This window comes from Peromyscus leucopus, chromosome 5 (assembly GCF_004664715.2).
Source record: "Peromyscus leucopus breed LL Stock chromosome 5, UCI_PerLeu_2.1, whole genome shotgun sequence".
Classification (NCBI taxonomy): Eukaryota; Metazoa; Chordata; class Mammalia; order Rodentia; family Cricetidae; genus Peromyscus; species Peromyscus leucopus.
The window spans coordinates 89,400,806-89,422,787 of record NC_051067.1 but is presented as its reverse complement, the minus strand read 5'-3'; the positions used below and the strand labels follow the sequence as shown (position 1 = coordinate 89,422,787).

At 41.1% G+C, this 21,982-nt stretch overlaps 1 protein-coding gene across 2 annotated transcripts in view; it reads right to left on the bottom strand.

The window, feature by feature from the left end:
* Window positions 1-1,233: 1,233 nt before the first annotated feature.
* The window catches only part of Usp38 (ubiquitin specific peptidase 38), a 33,790-nt gene continuing 13,041 nt past the window's right edge, over window positions 1,234-21,982 (bottom strand). For both annotated transcript variants that reach the window (XM_028881766.2, XM_037206145.1), the window contains 6 exons: window positions 19,993-20,151; window positions 17,562-17,755; window positions 13,317-13,410; window positions 10,518-10,624; window positions 7,782-9,144; window positions 1,234-4,955 (listed from right to left, as the gene is read on the bottom strand). In XM_028881766.2, the coding sequence (XP_028737599.1) occupies window positions 4,794-4,955; window positions 7,782-9,144; window positions 10,518-10,624; window positions 13,317-13,410; window positions 17,562-17,755; window positions 19,993-20,151 (2,079 nt within the window). In that variant the 3' untranslated portion in view covers window positions 1,234-4,793. The remainder of the gene's footprint in view (window positions 4,956-7,781; window positions 9,145-10,517; window positions 10,625-13,316; window positions 13,411-17,561; window positions 17,756-19,992; window positions 20,152-21,982) is intronic.

Sequence of the window (21,982 nt, the reverse complement as noted above, 5' to 3'; positions counted from 1 at the left end):
AATTAAGGACGATCGTATGCTGCACCAAGACCCACGTACACAAAGGCCAAGGCAGACTAGAAGCCTTTCAAACTTACTGTGAGCCTTTACTAATGTGTGGTTTGGGAAAATTCTATTCTTCTTCTGTCACTGTTCTTTTAGAGTATCAACAATAGTTTTGAAGATGTGGGTAAAATCCTCATTCTGATGTTGTTTACGGGCATGAACCCACTATGGAGCTGGTATTAAAAACCAAAAATGTCTGCCACTATACAGCACATCGATGAACACTTAAGGTTACGCTAATTTTCCTGGGGGCAAGCCCCAGGAAGAAGACCCCTCCTCTGGCCCCAAGCTCTCAACCAGCATTCACATTAAAACCACATCCTCACATGCAGATGTCCTGTGTTCACGTAATTTACTTGGTCTGGGATGAGGCCTGCACATGGATTATTTCTAAAAAGCTTTCCAAGTGATTTGTTTTGTTTGTTTGTGAGACAGACAAAACCAACCGTCCATGTAGCTAGCCCTGGCTGTCTTGGAACTCACAGAAATGCTCCTACTTCTGCTGGCTGAGTGCTGGGACCAAAGGCGTGTGCCACTGCCACCACCTGGCTGATTTGTGTTTTGAGACAGGGTCTTTCAATGTAGCCCTGGCTGTCCTGGAACTCACTCTGTAGCCCAGGCTGCCTAGAACTCAGAGATCCACCCGCCCCTGCCTCCTGAGTGCTGGGATTAAAGGCATGCTACTCTCCACTGGGCTTCCAAGTGGTTTTAACAAAGGTGTAATGTGGAAAAAAAAGCAGCAAAACCAACAAGCAAAACCCTCAAAAGCTCCTGACAATCCAGCAAGTGAAACCAAACGCTTCATTCCTCCCAGTCACTGGAGAGGGTGGGGGTATTGTGTGTGTGTGTGTGTGTGTGTGTGTGTGTTAGTGTGTGTGTGTGCGTGTGTTGGTGTGTAGCACACAAGAGGAAAACAACTGCAGACTCTAACAGACACTGACAAGACTGGCAGTGAACTTGGCTGACTCTTAGATTCTATTTTTAATGTTAAATCCACACAGGTTATGTAACACTGGACTAGAAGTTTTACATAATGACTGGTGAGTTTATAGAAATGTTAATTCTCATTCCTTTGAAAGTTACTTCTATAGGAATTTACCTTTGCCTGGGGAAGCTGCAGTTTAACAAGCTATTTTTTAAAAGCACTGTTTACTTTGAATCCAAAACAACAACAACAACAACAACAAAAAACCCAAACTCTTTTATTTGGAGGTTCATTCATTTCCAAAAAAAGGACTCTATAAAAATTAACCGAGCAAAAGGGAAAAAAGCCAAACAGCGAAGCAGTAGACAGTTTGGCAAATTTGCTCAATATATGACCAGCTTATTGTTTCATGTAGGATGTCTTCTAATTCTGACTTCCTTGGTACTGAACTTAAACCTCAGTTATAGGATATCATCTGAGATTTAGTATTATTCTTCCAGATGATGCCACTCAAGTTTTAGTAACAGTCAACACTTCTTGGGTATTTTAAAATAAAACATAAACTTAACCTTTTCCATCTCAGGAAGTTTCAGAAATCCAAACTCAATAGAAACAAAATACTATAAACAGTGAAATAAAGCACAACATTTTTTTTTTAAAGACAGGATCATCTTTGTCCCAGGCTGGCCTGATCCTCTTGCCTCCGCTGAGATTAAAGATGTAGGTTACTAAGGCTGGTTTACAGGTGGGTGCTCGAAATGCAACCCAGGGATTTTCAAATGCCAGGTGAACACTCTGCCAGCTGAACTGTGCCCCTAGCCCTACCATATAGAATTCCTAAGATGCTACACACAAGTGTATGGTATCATTGCCTTTGAAACTCCCTTGAAAAGTGCTCTAGAGCTTATGTAGAGTATATATAGAGTATACTATGTAATGTACATACCTTGAGCAAACAAATGTCGAAGTGGTGACTTCCCGTAACCGGACAAACTGTACCAACTTTTTTCCTTACAGTGTAATGGGCACAAAATAAGCTTCCAATTTTCATTTATAGAGGGACAGGATTAAAGGGGTAGTTCATGAAAAGAAATATTTTTGTAGATAATACCATTATAAAGAATAAATGAGCAAAGAAAACCACACATTTTTATTTCTAGTGTGCACACGTGTGGGGGTGGGTATGCTTGCGCTATGGCACGTGTGTGGAGGTCAGAAGAGAGCTAGCAGAAATTGGTTCTTTCCACCATGTGGATCCTGAAGATTGAAGTCAGGTCCTCAGGATCGGTGGCAAGCACCTTTATAGACTGACCGCTATTATGGATTTAAGACTAACTTTTTCTCTTCCCAGATGTGATGTAATGGACTGCTTAAAACCGTCAGAAGGATCCCAGGACCTCTAAGACACAACGAGGGACTCTTGTCTCTCCATCAAAGGACTCTAGCGGCATCTTAAGGTACAGACGGGTTCTGGCTATTCAAATGGAAGATGATGCTTGGAGAATGAGCCAACTGGCTAGGTAAGTGTCAGGAGTCAAGAGTTGCACATGACCCACTATGGACATATTAAATGGGCTTGCAAGACTATGCTCTATATGCATTTTCTTCTTGCGTATTTCTTTGTGGAAAAATATCCCAACTTGTACAATGTATCAACAGATATCTTTCAGAGGCACAGACTTACACATCTAGCTTTAAGTTTTGGTTTACAGAGAAGCCTACGGGCAATTTCATTTGAGCTGTCTTGCACTGACCTGAACAGAAATAACAATGGTCCTCTGGTCAGTCTTTTAGCATGAGATCTCAACCACATTTACAAAGAGCATGGAAAGGACATGGAGTACAGGAGACAGAGAGGCCTGGTGTTAGTGTATACATGAGGCAGCAGTAACAGATGGGTGAGGGGCAGGGCAGTGCAGGGTGCCGCCTTATTAAGTTCAGCCGAATGGGCTTCTCACTTTGCAAACACATGAAATCCAGCAAACCATTAGTGTGTGCCATTTCTCATCTTAAAAGAAAGCCCTCAACTTTGGTATTGGTTATCCAACTAAAACTTGCATAATCCTAGTATTATTACTAGAATTTAGACTTTCTCATTTACAATTATGTTTTGACACACATAAAATCCTTGAAATATTTGGTAGTCATAGGTAAAACTGGGGGCTTACTGCCTTTGTGGAAGTTCCAGAAGCACATTCACCCAATTTTAATCCAATTTCGGCAAATGCTCTGACAGAATCTGTTAGAAGTTACCATTCAGCCTACGGCTGACTGAACACGGGGTGACTCAGGAGATCACTCTCAGGACTAGAGGAAGCCAGTGCTAACCATCTGCTTTCAGTCCTCTGGTGACTGGAAACAGGTTGAGGTTGGGGCAGCAGGATGAAGACGAGGAGTTGTTTTTAATCACTGCCACAAAAGCTTGGGAAAAAGATAAAATTAAGTCACCAAAGGCCATTATTTCCTTAAAGTGTTTTCAAAATAAATATGTGACCAATCTCCAGAACAATACATGGTCATGGATGTGGTAAAACAGCCAGGAAGAACGGTATTTGAGACAACGCTTGAATACTGTATAATCAAGACCCAGGAGGACATGTTTCCAGTTTCCTGGCCAAAAGAAAAACAAAAAGAACTCCCCCCTCCCCCCAAACAAGAAACACCCCAGAACCAAAAAAGGATAGTAGGGATGGTGGGGTGAGGCATTTTGAGTATTTTATGAAGCAGAAACTGTGGAAGGCATGTATCTCAAACAAAGAAAAAAATCCCAAATATACAACTCTAAAAATGTTATCAATGTTTAATGTTTTGAGGATTGAGTAACAAATCAATTGAAGATTTTTTACTTAAACTAGCTTCATTTCCTCAGAATTTTTCTAAGAGTTAGAAACTTATCATTACACTTACTGCTTTAGAACCATCGGCTTTTACCTCTGAAAAAATCTAATACCTTTAAAAAATTATAATTTTAATGTTAGCACAAAATTTATTTCCTAACATTTTGTTTTAGAAAACTTCCTTCAGCCAAAGATACCTATTTCTGAATCACAGTACTGCAAGGCACATACAGGACTCGTCTCCTCTGAAACACACAGGAGATACACTCCCTGAAACGGGATTTTAACATCCGTGGACAACGGGAACGACGACAAAGTTAGGTTAAAAACACTGCCCTTACAGGGTCATGCACCTTCTGTGAATTCACTCACCACGTGTGTGTAAATAATCCTTTAAAAGACACCGTTCCTGAAACTCAGAGCGACACCGAGGACAGCGGAAGCAGAGGCCCAAGTCTGGCAGCTGAAGGTTAAACTGTTATCGCCTCCAGAGACTGATCATCCCTACTGTTTTCAAAGACCTGAATTTCATAATGGGGCAATTCTACCAGAAACAAAAATTTCCATTTTTCTTAAAACAACGTTTATATATATTCACTGAACTTCTAGCATCAATTCTTTTATAAAGAATGCTAAATGGATTATTTTTGTTCAGTAAAACTGAAAATACACCATTTAAATCCTTCTACCAAATTTAATGCAGCTTAATTAGGGACCAGGTACACTTTTTTCCTCTCAACATTTTTGGTCAAGCACGTCTAACCATAAATGCAAATGGAAATTTAAGAGGTAGATTTTTTTTTTTCCCATGATGCATTTTGTATTTCAAGAAAATAAAAACAACCACCAAGTGTGTTTTCCTAAAGTATTTGGGGTCTAATGAAAAGAAAAATAAAAGATAGATGTGCTATCGGTCACAGCCTGACATTTTAACAGCCACAGTATTGGATGTTTTGCAACCAGATGCATTTTCAGTTCTCTCAGGGTCAAAATACGAGTCTGCCAACGGTATTAAATCCTCCTCCGCCCCCTCCACCAGTCGGCCCACAGCTTCCTGGTGGATCATTGTCGTCAAATCCATTGGGCCGAAATGAACATGAAGCAGATGCAGCCTGTAGGGCCCGGGCTCGAGCATTCAATTCTTGTTCCTAAAATTAAAAGTAATGTCTATGAAATTAAAAAGCTAAATACAATGGATGAGTACAGCACATATACAAATCTTCTAAAACCATCTTAGTCTTTACCAAGAATCCTTCATTTGAAAATACTAACATCAAGCCAGGCATAGTGGCACATGCCTCTAATCCCAGCACTCGAGGGGCAGAGGCAGGTGGATCTCTGAGTTCCAGGCCAGTCTGATCTACAGAGTGAGTTCCAGGACAGCCAGGGCTACACAGAGAAACCCTGTCTTGAAAAACCAAAAATGAATGAGATAAACTAAAAACTGACATTTATCTTTGCTAAGTAGTTATCACTTAAGTACACAAGTGAAGTACACACCCACCTTTGGAGGAAACAAGGCAGAAGGGTCAACTCCTCATACCTGTAGAGTGACAGCCCCCGAAAGTCACTGCTGCTATTCATTTAACGACAGAGGCAGGGGAAAGGCCTGCCAACTCTCAAATACATTTAAGAATGGAATTCTTTAACAGCTATACTCCGTTTTGGAAGTGTGTGAGTACAACAGGTCAGAAACCACTACTAATGCCTGAACTGTCCCTACTGATTCCTTAGGTTAACGAGTCAGGCAGACCTCAAGGAACACTCATAGGAAAATGGAGCTAGCTTTTTACAGGAGCACTTACAACTCTCTCCCACTAGTGTATCAGAATGTTTATCAGGGAATCAGAGGTACTTGTCTATGTGCTAAGTACGTGTTAGGTGCTTAATAAATACCAATACTCTTAGAGCATTATTAGCTACTGGGAAGGTGAGATGGTCTGGCAACGGGAATATCTCTGGAACCCTCTTGATAAAGTGCTGACTTCCACAAACTGTTTCTCACTTCCACATATGAACAACACACATGTATACACTCTTTCAAAAAAAAAAAAAAAAAAAAAAGTAAAAAATTTAGAAGAGGTCATTATCCAGTCTTACAAAGAGCACCCGTGAATAGATAATGGCAGATTCATGTGGCAGGGTGTAAAACCGGACCCTGAAAGAACAGTGAAAAGAATGGCTGCTCACACTCAAATCCCATGTAGCCAGAGAGACTGGGTAAGCCAGAACACGTGGATCTGGACGGCATTCTGTAGGAGTAGCTGTGGCTAGAAAACATGCTTGCCAGTCCAAGCCTGGAAACCACTTTCTCATCTGATAAACCTCTTACAACACTATCAGTCTGTTTCCTTCAGAAGGGGGGGGGGCTACAGTGGGCCTTGGGACAGCCCTCAGCTCTTCCTTCCATCCCCCCAACCTTGGAACACTGTGGTGATTGACAGTGATAAGCTACACGAGGCCAGGAAGCGAGGAGTGGATATATCCTATTTCCTTTACCTGGATATTAAGCCCTGAGAGTGGGTATTTATTAATGCTAATCAGTCCAGTTCTAAAATTCTAATTATTTTGTAAAGTTAATTAATTTTGCAGCACCCTAGAACACATCCCTTTAAAATGTATCATATATCATCCTTTGGATATTTTATAATTCAGTAAATTTGAAAGCCTCTGAAAAAATTTCCCCATAAAAATCAGTATTAATGGTTCATTTCTTCTGTTCTAATATTTTATGGGTTCTATGACCTTAAAACAGAGAATTTGAAAGTTACTATTGAAGCTCATAAAATTACTTGAACTAGCCACTTCTTATTCCTGTAATTTCATCTATAAATTACTGCTGATCCTTCCTTGTCTGTTTGTGGGACAGGGTTTCCTTATGTGGCACATGTCAGTCTCCAACTTGCAATCCTCCTGCCTCCAGTTCCACAGTGCTAGGCTTGCAGGCATACACACACCACCACCACCCCTTGCCTCTGCTGGCTCTTGTGGACACAAAGTTGGAAAATCTGACAAACAAATACTTGAGGACTCTGATTAACATTAAAGGAAATAGTTTCTTGAAAAACAATATATTCATAGATAAATTTACCTCATGTGGAACTTCTGGTCCACAGCTTTTACTCAGTAACTGTTCTACCACCCCTTGGCTCTGTGGCAGATTTTTGAAGAACAAACATCCTGCACATGTTAATTTTAGTTCTTCCTCTGATTCACCTGAATGTCAATGTTTTCCTTAAAATACTATAAAGAAGACCCTGTAGGAATCAGCATCAGACTTAGCTGTGGATGGTGTGTGGATGGTGTGGGATGGTGTGTGGGATGGTGTGTGGGATGGTGTAGGATGGTGTGTGGATGGTGTGGGACGGTGTGTGGGACGGTGTGTGGGATGGTGTGTGGGATGGTGTGTGGGATGGTGTGGGATGGTGTGTGTGGATGGTGTGGGATGGTGTGTGGACAGTGTGGGATGGTGTGGGACGGTGTGGGACTCAGAGTGGCTGCTGTGCAGGCCTTGGGTCAGTTCAACAGACCATGGAGAGGGAGAAGGAGAGAACTGGTTCTACAAAGTTGTCCTCCGACTTCCACATGTGCACTACTCCCCACAATAAATGAAATGGAAGAAGAGTTAGCAGCTGCTTTCCCTGTGGGTGGAACTGAGAGAAGCAGGGGAAGCAGGACACTGACATTCCACTAACTTCCTGTTTCTGTGTGGCACGATTGTACAATCTTTTCTAGTTAAAATGACATCTTCTGCAGCTATCAACAACTGAGGCAGAGTTGTGTAGTTAAAACAAAGTCTTCTACACTGCATATAATTGGCACCTTTGGTACTACATTTACAGCGAGTTGAAATATATAAATCCAGACTTAAGCTTCAGTATCCCTGGAAAATGTGCCCAGTTTAAAATGAGAGCAGTGATTAGCTTCTTACTGGTCACCACTGTCCGGAAGTGACCCCTGGACCTGCAACTCACCTGTAAGTACAGTTTGTTGTCCTTGGTTATGGCGTCCATCAGCTCTTTCTGCAGTGGTGGGTCTCCATTGACCCAGACGCCACTGGCCGGACTGTCACTGCGCAGGCCATTAGCACTGCTCTGTCTTTTGTACAAGAGCACGTAAGCGGTGTCTTTTGGAAACCTACTTGTGATTTTCTGGACCGACTGAAATGAAGTAAATGTCACCCTGCTGTCATTAAATAAAAACCACTCTTGGGACATTTCCTTATTTTCCAAGTCCTGTTCAATGACTGCACTGGGGCTTTCTCCCCCTAGTAAACAACTCGGGGAGGGTGCTAGTGCCAGACGTCCAGACTGGGGGCACATCTGGTATGAAGACTCTGTACCTGTGATGTTTCTGGCATAAGAATAGTAATGTCCACTTTCAGAGGACACCCCAGAGTGCACAACAACAGAACTTAATAGGTAGGGCACTAATGTGGGGCAGAAAGCTTCTTCAGTTGCAGAAGGCTTTAGTTTTTTAGCTAGGTTCTCATTAATATCAGTGAAGTCAACATCTACAGACCAACTTTCTGACAAGGAAGAGAAGGAAGCAGTTCTTTTAACTGGCAACTCCAAAACCAGTGGCAGTGACACATTGTCTAAAATTTTTCTTCTCACATGGTACTTCTGGTCATACGAGAACCTCAGGAGCGTAAGGATAAGGTACTCAGGCTCCTCCGTGATTTGCATAGTTTTCTCAGCGTTCTGGAGAGAGGCACAGTTTTCACAATAGTACTGGTTGTCCCCAGTCAGGATCTCTGGAGCCAAAAAATAATTTAGTAAGTCAGTAACTGAAGGTGTGGCTTCACCTCCTGGGTTCTGAGGTCCGTCTTTACTGACGAGGATCTTCGCAGATTCACTAGGGACAGAAGTGCTTTCTGCACAGTGAAACTCAACAGGAGGACTGCCTAACATTCTCTGATTCACAATGGAGTCACAGACGAAAGCAGCTGTTGCTGGATTATAAACTACTGGCTCTTCCTCTGGGTCAGCCACGCTGGTTTGCATTAGGCTATCATCTTGCACACTGGGTAACGATGCTGGGTCTTGAAAAGACAAGTCTTCCACAGAAGGGGTAGGACAAAAGGCCAGGGAGAGGTCTGTGAAGGCCTCCACCTTCTGTGAGGTGCTCCTGCAGTTGAGGCAGCAGATGTGAGTGCGTAGCTTCCCTCCAAACATCTTCTCTATCAGCGTCTTCTCACTGTCACTTGTGCCAGGAGACTTTGTCACGGCAGCTGCCTTACTGGCCACTTCTTGTAAGGAAGTGTCAGCGCAGTCCAGACCTTCGGCAGGCTCGTGTGAGGACTGAACTCGCAAGATCTTTTCTTCTTCATGGAGTCTGCGGGAGGGCACATCATCCCATGTTATTTATATTTTGAGACCTTGGTGGCTTAGAGAAACGTTAATTTAATCAAGAAAACAGCTGAATTTAAAGTCATTTTCTCCTCTTTTAACCATGGGTACGGAGGTTAGTCTGGGAAAGCCCTGGGGACTGTGACTTCTCTTCATTTCCTCTGGGCTCTTGGTCTACAGCTCCCGTCACCCTGCAGCCAACGACACACCCTGCTGCTACGCTGTCTTACACACATCTCCACGTGCTTGAGATCTTGGCAGCCCAGGACCAAGAAAGCACTGACTGTACTCAAAGACCCTCATAATTATAAATTGGCTCTTCAAAGGTTTTGGTCTCAGGGCCTTTTTATATTCATTAAAAAACAACAAAACAAATCCTTTGAAACCGGCGTCCCTAGCTGGCGCTGTTCCGGAAGGTCATGGAACTTTTAGGAGGTGTAGCCTTGCTGGAGTCCATTGCTGAGGGAGGCTCTCAAGTCTTTCTAGCCTGGCCTCACCTTCTTCCTGCTCTCTCTGCTTCCCATCTGCAGGCTGGCCTCACTCCTGCTGCCAGGCCTCCTTTGCCCTGATAAACTGGTTGCTCCCTACAATTGTGAGCATAAATCCCCTTCCCTTCTTGTTGATTCTGGCCATGGTATTTTATCAAGCAACAGAAAAGTCACTGACTTACTTTACTGTATAAAACAGAATAAAATATATAAAACAATATATAGAAAAATGAATCCATCACATATTAATATGCAGCATTTTTAAATGAATGGCACTGCTTCACCCATTGTAAGTATTCTAAGCATCTGGCTTCATAGAAGACAGCTGGATAATGGCACCTGGACTGCATCCTTTCCTTTCTGACTGATATCTGCTTTTTTCCCCTTGGGGGAAAAAAAAAAAAGACAAGATTTCTACTACAGCTACTTTCAGCTACAGCTTTTGGCTCTCCTAGAACTTGCTCTGTAGACCAGGCTGCTCTTGAACTCACAGAGATCTGCCTGCCTCTGCCTCTCAAGTGCTAGGACTAAAGGCATTCACCACCACTGCCAGGCCCTGATATCTGCTTTTGAAATATGTGAAGAAAAGCTGAGCTCCCACAGATATGTAGTTTAAAAAGGGAGGACTCAACAGATTTTTTGGGGGTCTCTTTATGAATCTTCTACTATGTTTGATAACAGGTACTTTAAAGTGAAAGCATCCAAAACAAAAACCAAATTAGAAACAAAGAAAACTTTAAAAACACGCAGTAACACAAGGGTATTTTGAAAATCAATTCTGAAAATGTTCTCTAAAGCTAAAATCAGTGTTAAGTGGAGCTAAAGAACTAAGAGAAGATACAGTTGAAATGAAGTTTAAAATACTCTGTACCTGTCCAGCAGAAACCTGAGGTACTCAGAGCAGTCTTGTTGTGATCTGGGAGTAAACCACGGAGGTCTGGAAGCCTCAAAAAATATCCGAGGTGCGTACGCTTCCCTCTTGATAGCAGAAAGGAAAATGCAAGAAAGTGATTCTTATAGCACACCAGTAACTGAACCTGTAACATGACGCCTAATAACGATTTCTTAAAAGCCCACTGCACTACATTTCTAGAAAAACGTGCCAGGCCTGGGTGTAACTCAGAGGCAGAGAAAACTTTATGTTAAGCAACCTTTAGTCACAAATGAACTCTGCAGAAAACTGATGCCCAGAAAAGCTGAGGGACCTGCTTAGATCAAACAGCCAAGTGGACAGCAGGGTGATTACATCAGGTCTCAGATGTCTCTCACTCTTTACACACCATCCCTGGTATTCATCCCTCTATGACACGTATGTGTTTGAGTCCCTTACTGTGTGTGTAATTGTGTATGTGTCTGAGTCCCTAATGAGTGTGTGTGTGTAGGATAGAGCAACAGGAACCACCCATATCTACTTGGCGGAAAATTTCTGTCTGTTGTAAGCCATACACATGTGGAAGGGGAGCATTCTGGTTAGGACTTGATAATCTCCCCCACCCCCCTCCAGAAGTACAAAGGCAGTTAAAATGGACTCTGGGGTCACCAGGCTCAAATCCCAGATGTTTTTACAAAAAGGAACTGCACAGACATATGAAAAGACCCTGATTACAATCCGGAAGTCTCTCAATATTTTAAATACTGCGGCAAGAAAACTGTATGTATATTAGGGCTGTTTTATGGTATTGTGAAGGGAGAAGGATCAGCATCCCAGTTGGGTGCCAACTTCAAGTTAAGTTCATTTTTCCATCGCACCCTAAATAAACTATTGACCAGACTTCTGTGGGTTCTCACTTCAAACTGGATACATATTTTAATCAGCAGACAGATTACAGATCCTCCTGCTTCTGCCTCCTGGGTGCTGGGATTAAAGGCATGCATCACCACCACCACTTTTCTCTTTTTCTTGAGGGCAGGGAAACCTAAGGTTTTCTTTCCTAATAGCTCTGACTTAATAAATAATGGAAGTAGACATGTCTGCATACATACACACACTTGTCTATGTATACAGTCAAAACAGACTAGCGATTAAATCACTAAATGACTAGAAAACAATAGGAGGGGAAAGCGTTCTGTTTTCAGTTATGGTTCAGTACTGTTTTGCAGTCTCCCTGATCCTCCTGCCCATCTCCTGAATACTGAGATTACACCTGGCTGACAGGCAGTTTCCACTTCCCTGGGTCCTGAAGTCAATTTGTTAACTATTTTCCCAGATGAAAACATCTGAGTGCATTACCAATTCTAAAGCCATGGTTGTTGCTTCTCAATCCTGTTCTTATTTTTTTCCATTTAAAAAAATTATATTTGGGGGCTGGAGAGATGGCTCAGAGGTTAAGAGCTCTGACTGCTTTTCCAGAGGTCCTGAGTTCAATTCCCAGCACCCACATGGTGGCTCACAACCATCTATAATGAGATCTGGTGCCCTCTTCTGTATACATAATAAATCTTAGAAAAAATTATATTTGATCTGTATTCCCAGCACTTGGGAGGCAGAGGCAGGAGGATTAGAAATTCAAAGCCAGTCTTGGCTACATAGTTTGAGGCCAGCCTGTGTCACATGAGATCCTGTCCAGAAAAGCAAATTATCCTTGAATATTCCTCAGCTTATACATGGGAAACAAGGCATTCCTATAACTCAATTCTATCAATTATTATTCCCTTCTTAACTACGACCCTTTCCTGACAATAGGTCATCATAATAATCATACTGTGAGGCCATTAGAATGAACCAGAAAACAATAGCTCATGTCACATATGAGTGACATACACAATTCCTATGTATGGCCAAGCCTTAGCTAGAAGTTCCTTGGAAGCAGGATCGCCCTTTGAGTCTCGCATAGGCTGCGAATAAACCTCTCAAATATGTCTGTTCAATGAATCTACTCCATGACCTTTAGCCACTGCTAAAGTTGACTTCCCTGAATTAATTTGTGGATATAAAAGGTCACCACAAAGTTTTAATTCATGAACTTAAGAGATGAACAATAATTTATAAAGATCTGCAATTATAATGAAAGGTACATAAAAGAAAACAGAAAAGCTGGACTTGGTGGCTGGTGTATACCTTTAGTCCCAGCACTTGGGAGGTAGAGGCAGGCGGATGTACATGAGTTCAAGGTCAACCTTGAACTACACAGAGAAACCTAGTCTTGAAAAACCAGAAAAAAAGTCTAGACCACAAAATCACTTTAGCTGTTCATTATTATGTCAATATATGCAAGTCCCTGTAAACTAAAAAACAAAACAAAAACCCAACCACAAGAAATCCCAACCACATTTTGAGCTCTTTCCCTTCTCCCTCGGTCCGTCCCTCCCCTCTGAGACAGGGTCTGCACACACACAGCCCAGACTGGTCCTAGACTCACTGCAGTCCTGCCTCAGCCTCTTGAGTGCTGGGATCATAGGTGTTCGTCACTAAGCTTAGCTTGAAAATTCTTCCTTCATGAAGGAGACTGTTTAATGACAGGAAATTAGACTTTATGTGCAGTATGTTTTAGAACAATATATTGATCATGATACTAATCATCTACAGGGATGGGAAGCGGGAGATGAGATGCTCAGGCAGGACCCGAGGGAAGACATGATACAGAATTCCATCAGTTCAAAAGACCCATTATACCTAGGTTAAAGAATCTTATCATGGAGCTAATATGTACATATTCACACAGATACTCACTTGTGTATGAGCCAAAAAGGCAAAAAGATGTTGTAATTTTTTCATTAAGGAATTACACCCATTTAGATTTAAAGATAACACTTGTCTTCTGAAACTGAAAAAGAACAAAATATGTTATATACACAGACATACACTTTTTACAAAAAGCTAAAGGAAATGATTTGAGAATTATGCTCAGTTACCTAACTTCCAGGGCGGCCTTCACCTAACAGTTACTAGTACACACGTGATGCCGTATGTGTAATGTGTGTACAACAAATGGGTGGGTTCTTGCTACATGACTAGGTCTATATGCTGTCATGTTTCTATTTTCCGGGTCAGCAAATATAAACTGATCAAAGCATTGACTTATAAAATGAACTTTTAAATTATTTCAAAATAATCACTGAGTAAAAACCACACTGCTATCAAAACGTCATAAAGTGAGGGCGATTTAAAAAGTGTAGGAGTGCTGCTAGGGGCGGCTCAGGGCTAAGAGCACTGGCTGCTCTTCCACAGGACCTGGGTTCCGTTCCCAGCACCCATAACCACCTGGGACTTTAGCTTCAGGGGCTCTGATGCCCTTTTCTGGCCTCCACAGCACCAGGCACTAAGGTGGGGGCACAGACAGACACGCAGGCAAAACACCTACATAGATAAAATCAAATGAGAAAGAAGATCAGAGTTTGGTTCCTGGTATCCATGTCAGGCAGCTCACAGCTACCTGTAACCACAGCCTCTGTAGACACCTGAATTTTTCTCTCTCTCTCTCAAAAAACAAAAGTCATTCCTTTTGGGGGTAGGAGCAGGGGGACAGTTTTCGAGACAGGGTTTCTCTGTGTAGCCCTGGTTGTCCTAGAATTTTCTTTGTAGACCAGGCCGACCTTGAACTCACAGAGATCCCCCTGCCTCTGTCTCCTGAATGCTGGGATTAAAGGCGTGCACCACTAAGCCTGGCCTTTTTTTTTTTTTAAATAAAAGCAAATCTTAAACATAAAAGGGAGTGTAATGCAAGCCAGGTCTGGTAGCATATACCTATAATCCAGCACTTAGGAGGCAGAGGGGGAAATACTAGTTTAAGCTGGTCTGGGCTACAGAGTGAGTTCCAGGCCAGCACTAGAGGAAGAACAGGGAGAGGGGAAGTCCACTCAAACAAATAAAACAAGAGTGTAAAAGAAAAAACAAACAAAAAAAAGGGGACAAATTATTCCAAAAAAAGTATGGGAATAACTGGTTAAACATCAGGAAAAAAAAATCACTTACAAGTAAAAAGGGATTTTTTTTTGTGGGCCTAAAATCTAGACAACACAAAAATTAAAGATGTGACTATATAAAACAAGAATATATAAAATTCTATAAATTTGAATGACTAGACGAAAGCAAGCACCACAGAATTATCATACAGAATTTATATAAACTGACATGAAATAAACAAAAAATTAACAGAAAGACATACGAAGAAAATAACAGCTTATTCATTTCATTTTGCTCTGAGTAAAGAGGGAAAAATTCCACAAGGTCAGCAATGTTCAAATAAAAACACAAAGACTAACTGTGTGCAGGGTGCACATGTAGTCCCTAAAACTCAGGGGGCTGTGGCAGGAGGATCATGAGTTTGAGGCCATGCTGGGCAAGACTCTATCTTTTCTAAAAATAAGAAAACAAGAATGTGTTTTCACAAAACAAATTGTGAAAAATTTAAGACTGATTAAATCAAGTGCTGTCAGAAGTATAAGGTCACAGGTACAATCATATACTGGTTTATAAGGTCACATTTGGCTGGGGAGATGGCCAGTGGGTAAGGTGAGGACCTAAGTTCACATCTCCACCACTCACGTGAAAGCTGGGTAAGGTGCCCCTCCTCTATGACCCTAACACTGTGGGGCAAAGGCAGATGGATTCTGGGAGTCTGCTGGCCAGCCAGTCCAGCTGCAACAGGGAGCCCCAGGTTTCATGAGGGCCATGAGGTATAGAAGTAATTAAGGAGATATCCAGACTCTACATGTGTCTACAGGGTGAGCACCGCCCTCACACAGACACAGACACACACACAAAGTGTTTAAGGGAGAATAATTTGGCATGTCCTAGTCAAAGAAAACCTCATCTATACATGGTTAGAGAAATGTTAGCTATGGGCAAAATAATCTGATGTTCAACAAAAGTATGGGTAAGGGGATGTCAGGATGGCAAGATGGCTCAGTGGGAAGGCACTTGCCACACAAGTCTGGAGATCTGAGTTCTAGTCCTGGGAGAGAGCTGACTCCACAGAGCTTTCTTCTGGCTTTTACAGGTGCGTCATGGCATACATGTATGTTCCCATCCCACACTAACAAATAAATTTAAAGCAAAAATAAATAAATAAAAACCATGTTCTACTTACTCAGAGTAACAGATTTGTAGTCTCACATGGCAAAGTTATTAAGTGCTAAAAGCAAGTAAAATTTCAACAGGATTCTCTCCACGTGTGTGTACGCATATATTAATTATATGTAACTGCTTTTGTATTAGATGATTGTAGAAAAATAATCAGGAACAATGCACATAATTGACACTTTTGAGAATGTCTACATCTTGGTTTTTATTGATGATATGATTTTTAAAACCATGAAAAAGAATTCACGTATTCCTCAAGAGATCTTCCTGTTCTGAGATATAATTATTTGCCACCACAATGCTTTCCAGTTACAGTTGCTTTTGGTCCATACTTTGCATCATGCAAGATGAGTTGGCTGGCAAGGTGACCTCTGGTGGTGAAATGGACTTAACATTCTGATTTGAAAGTAAGTACAGGAATGTTAATGGACTCTTCAGTCTTACATCTAAGACCACCTGTGTCTAAGAGTACACCTTTATTTTAAAACAACAAGAAAAGTTGTCAAATACAAACCAGCCAACAACAAAACTGAATGAAATCCCAAACACCCGGGTTCTTATAATTGGGGGACAAACACAAAAACTAAAGCAAAACTGCATCCAAGAGTCTGATGCCTCCAGGCGGGTGTTAACAATGCCCATCTTGGGGTCAGCTCAATTTTATGGGTACTAAGAGAAAAATTCATTTTTTAAAAAGGAAAAGTTGACCATAATTTTGTACCTTCAAGGACAGTATTTTTTTATTTTTATTTTTTTGAGATAGAGACTCATGTAGTCCAGATTAGCCGTGAACACACCATATAGACAAGGGTCACCAAGAACTTACGCTCCTCCTGCTTCCACCTCCCACGTGCTGGGATCACACACGGGCTTGCTTCATGCACTGGAGGCAGGCACTCAACTCTATCTGAGCTGCATCTCTAGCACAAGGGTGCCACTCAGCTAAAAACAAACTAATTTCAGATTTGTTGCTTACAAAAGAAAACTGATGTGAAAGTAAGTACAGGAATGTTAAGGAGCATGCCTCTTTTACACATCTGGTCAGTAACCAGCATCTTGACAGGGAACTTAAGTCTCCTAACAAAAAAAAGGAGCCGTTGATATGATCAACAGCAAGTACCTATGGCCAGAGAACACTGTGTGTGGGGCTCTTCAAGATACATGGATTAAAATACAGTGGACAGTAGAAGCAAAGGTACAGAGGAAAACACACAAGTACTGTAGGGCATGTAAACTCTTTGGAGTAGGCTCAGTCAATCCCTTGATTACATTATAAAAATATCAAGGCAGACTGATTTAAAAAAAGTGACACTGTAAATATGACGTACAATGTAATCAGGCAGAATTTATATGCTGGCATTTCAATTGTTCCCAAACATTAAGAGCAGTTTCAGAATGAAACAACTGAATGGCAATTATTGTGGTGTATTTGTGCACTGAGTGAGGGCACACTGTGTGAGGGCATACTGCTGTAACTGGTGTAATATAAAGTTCAACAGCCAACAGTAAGGCAGGAGGTATAGACGGGATTTCCAGGGAGAGAAAGGAAGAGGAGGAGGAGGAATCTAGTCACGCAAGAGGCCAGGAGAAATGGAGAGGAAACAAGAGATGAAAGATGGAAGAGAGGTAATGCCACGTAATGGAACGTAGATCAATATAAATGGGTTAATTTAAGTTTTAAGAGCTAGTTAGGAAAAAGCCTAAGCTATAGGCGAGCTTTCATAATTAATAAGAAGTCTCTGTGTCATTATTTGGGAGCTGGCTGTCAGGACAGAAAAAGACCTGTTACAGGCAATGTTAACATTTATGGTGCTTCCATGGGAGGGGTGATTCTCACCTTCTCAGCATGTACTCAATTCTAGTTACACTCAGAAAGCTCACAGGTAAACTTACTCTGTAGCCATAAACAATGCTTGTAAAACACTGTTCATGTAACATGTGTTTCCCAGGTTAATAAGACCAGTTTTCCCAGTTTCAGATTTTCCAGAAAGTCTAGACAAGCAAGATGCCAAAGCATTGGATTGAGAAGTCCAGGCACTTTGATTGAGAATCAACTTAATCTTCTCTTCACTGGGTTTAGGAAAATCCTAGGTCATAAAGAAAAGAAAAACAAAAAGTTTAAAAGTAAAGTAAAAGTTATTTTTTCAAATTACACAAGCTAACACCATATAGGATTTTCCCCAACATTTAAGCTTTCTTTGTTCTCACTCATTTTGTGTATTACTGACAACATTCAATCAGCCCTGTATACTACAGGTAATAGCTAATTTCAATTGTCAACTTGCCTGAATTAAAGACAAGGGGGGAATTAATCAGGTACACTTCTGGGTATGTATGTGATGGTGTCTCTAGACTGGATTAACTGAGGGACAAACTCACCCTGAATGTGGGCTGTGCCATCCCATAGGCTGGGGCCCAGGACTAAATAACAAAAAAGAAAAAGAAAAAGCTAGCCGAGTGCTGATAGTCACCTTTCTCTGCTTCCTACTCTGCTCAGGGTGGACGATTCTCGATTTACAGCCAAGAGCTGCTCTTGCTACCATGACTTCCTACAGGGACGGAGTAGGCCCTCAGACTGTGAATCAAAAGAATCCTTCCTCCTTTTTATGGTTTCTTGACACTAACTAACTTCATCACAACCAGAAAAGTAATAGATATGGGAAATAAATGTCTCCTAAAACCTTGAGGGGCTTTATTTTTTTGAGAACAAAATCTGAATCTGTCGCCCAAGCTAGCCTTGACATCACAACGGTGATTAGACTGTCCTTGAACTCACAGCAGTCCTCTTGCCTCAGTATCCCAAGTGCTGAGAAGACAGGCATGAGATACCATGCTGTCAGAAAATACTTTAAAGTCAACAGGAATTCCAATCACATGTCAATTACTTGTACTGAAATTCTGGTTCACTACTCACTCAGGACTAACCCTTAGAAATGATGGCCTAGAGTAGAGATAAAAAGTGAGGTTAGCATGACCTTGGACTGTGAAAAGTAAAATTCAACCTCATGTTTGCCATCTAGAAAATCACCACTGCAGCAAAGCAGTAGCTCATACTTTAATCTCAGTACTCCAGAGGCCGAGGTAGACAGATCTCTGAGTTTGAGGCCAGCCTGGTCTACACAGTGAGTTCCAGGACAGCTAGGGCTACACAGAGAAACCTTGCTTAAAAAACAAACAAACAAAAAAACCCCACAAAAATAAAAAAAGAATAAAAAAGGAAAATCACTATTACATACAGTCTTCTTTCTTAGTAAAGCAGGAAATAATGAAATAGAAATTTAAGTGTAAATGACTTCATGCCTGAGCAGAGCAATGGGCAATAAGGAACACTGGAAAATCCACTTAGGCTTAAATGATTCGTTTTTCTATACCGAGCTTACCATCTAATGCTTACACCACAGAAAACTAACACTTTGAAATAGCAAATTAAGCTGCCCCCCTTTTTTTGGGGGGGTTACTGACAGCTGGTAGAAAACACTTTCCTTGGGCCGAGAGTACTGGAAAACTGAGGAGTGTCGGTCAATAGAATGGCAGCAGTGAGGACAAACAGTTATGACCATGGCAAATGCTTCTGTACGTAATCTACTTCTGAAAGGGCAGTGTCATATTAGCACCATAGACCTAACAGCCTTGTGTTCTTAGTCTGAATTAGCTGAGTAGATATGAAAACAACGTTCTAAATTTCCCTTACACATACGGGTAGTAAGGCAATGGGGCCTATATATTATATTTTCAACATTCATAACATGATTAGAATTGGTATTAGTAACTTCTGATTAAGTCTGGCTGAATTAAGTTCTCCAATTCTTTGACTATACTCTGATTTTCCAGTCATCCATTCCTTAACACAGACAGAATCAACACTTTTTAGGACCTGCCTTTTAAGAACTTGAAAAACAAGGCAAATAATTTAAGTAACAATTATAAAAAATATAGACATTCATGAAGTCTACAACACAAAAGAGAACCAAAATGGTAGGGAATCAGTCAAGTATTTCCTTGATTCCAAGATGGATTTAATTGTTTAATATTTCTGATACTGAGATGCGAAACCACGTCTGTATGCATTTGATGCAGCATACTGTCACTAACCAATCTCTTTAATAGCTCTTATAAACTCAGAGTGACACCTTTTACTTGACAGCACTACAGAACTAAGAGATGTGCCTACTGATTTAGAACGGTGGTGTCAAATTCGAGATCATGCCCTGGCATTAATGAAACCACCATCTTAAAAGCGGTTTATTACTGTACAAGAATACATTTCCCCAGATTTGTCCATTACATTCGTGCAGCTCACAGGACTGATACAAAGCTCTCATACCTTTACTGCCTCCAGAATAGGTTCGTAGAGATCTGGAAATCCGGAGTAGTGATACATCATACAGTGCACCAACTCTGTTACCTGCACTAAGAAGGCTGTGCTGGAAGGCAGGCCATCACTTTTGAAGGAGTGAACCAAGTTAACTACATGAGGGACAATCTGAAGAGAAACAGACAAGCACTCTGCTCACACAAGTTGACAGCACATTCCCCAGCCTACAGACAGAATGCAACTGTTACATGATAAGCACACACTTTTCTGCATATTTAGTCATGCTTTTTCTTAAAGAAGTCACACACTGTTAGACTAGCAAGGTAAACCTAGTTTTTGAAGTCACATGATTGTAACTGCATTAAAAATTTATTTTTTATTTATGTGTATATGTGATTGTATGAATGTCTGCCACATGTGTGTGGGTGTCCACAGAGGACAGAAGAGGGTGTAGAATTTCCCTGGAGCTGGAGTTACAGGTGGTTATAAGCTACTTGGGTCCTCTGGTGAAGCACTTTTAACTGCTGAACCACTTCTCCAGCCCCTGTAATTTAATTTAATATGCTTCTCCTTCAGCTCAGCAGTAAAGTGTCTGTTACCAAGCCTGACAACCTAAATTCAATCCCTGGAACCTACATGGTGTAAGGAGAGAACTCACTGTCAAATTGTCCTGACTTCCACACATACATTGTAACCACCCCCCCTCACACACACACCCACCATAAATAAAATAAATTTTTAAAAAGGGCCTTTGTAGGTAAAGGGCTTACTAACAAGCCTGAGGACCTGAGTTCAATTTTCAGACACACATGGTAGAACAAGAGACCCAACACCCATAAACTGTCTTTGACTCCTGTATGTATGCCATGGTACACATACAGTCCACCTAAAATACAAACTAAGTGTAATAAAGAAGTTTCAGCCGGGCGGTGGTGGCGCACGCCTTTAATCCCAGCACTCGGGAGGCAGAGCCAGGCGGATCTCTGTGAGTTCGAGGCCAGCCTGGTCTCCAAAGCGAGTTCCAGGAAAGGCGCAAAGCTACACAGAGAAACCCTGTCTCGAAAAACCAAAAAAAAAAAAAAAAAAAGAAGTTTCAGTCATTGTTGCATTGAAAAAATACCATCAGCTGAAAAATGCTATGGTTATTCTGTTGACTAGATCATTTGTTTTTAAAAAAATTGTTTGGGGTACTGTGGCTCAAGCCTCACCCTTGTGTATGCCAGGCAAGATCTCTACTATTGAGTTACATGCAACCCAACCAGATTATTTAACAGAACATTAAAAAAAACCAAACTAGAATTAGTTAAAGAGCTCCATCTAGTGTGAGTTCAAAATTTTCAATTGAAAAAAATTATATATACATTTTGCATAGCAATGTGTACTTCAAGAAAGTCTTTGAAATAACTTACATATGTAACTAAAGTTGTGCTCAGATATCAGGATTATATTGTTTGATAAGCACAGGAATGATACCTTAGATTAGACCAAATCCTCATTTACAAAACAGCTGCTCCAAAAATAAAGCCAATCAAACATCTATTTTTTTTTTTTTTTTTTTTTTTCCGAGACAGGGTTTCTCTGCGTAGCTTTGCGCCTTTCCTGGAGCTCACTTGGCAGCCCAGCCTGGCCTCGAACTCACAGAGATCTGCCTGGCTCTGCCTCCCGAGTGCTGGGATTAAAGGCATGCGCCACCACTGCCCGGCAACATCTATTATTTTAAGAAACTGGAAATAAAAGTAAATTGAAAAATTTTAATGCTCATTACTGATAAAAATCTTGAATATTTAATACTGGTAACCAATACAATGACCTTTAATTTAAAATCAGTCTAAAAGCCAACTCATATAATGAAAAAGGTTTAAGATATTATAATCAAAATGAAACATTTTATTTTACAGAAATGGCTATTATTGGGACAGAATACTTTTTCAACTAGTTATTAATCACAATCTGATACTCTATATGTATACTTCTGAAACTAAAGGTGTCTCAGGTTCTG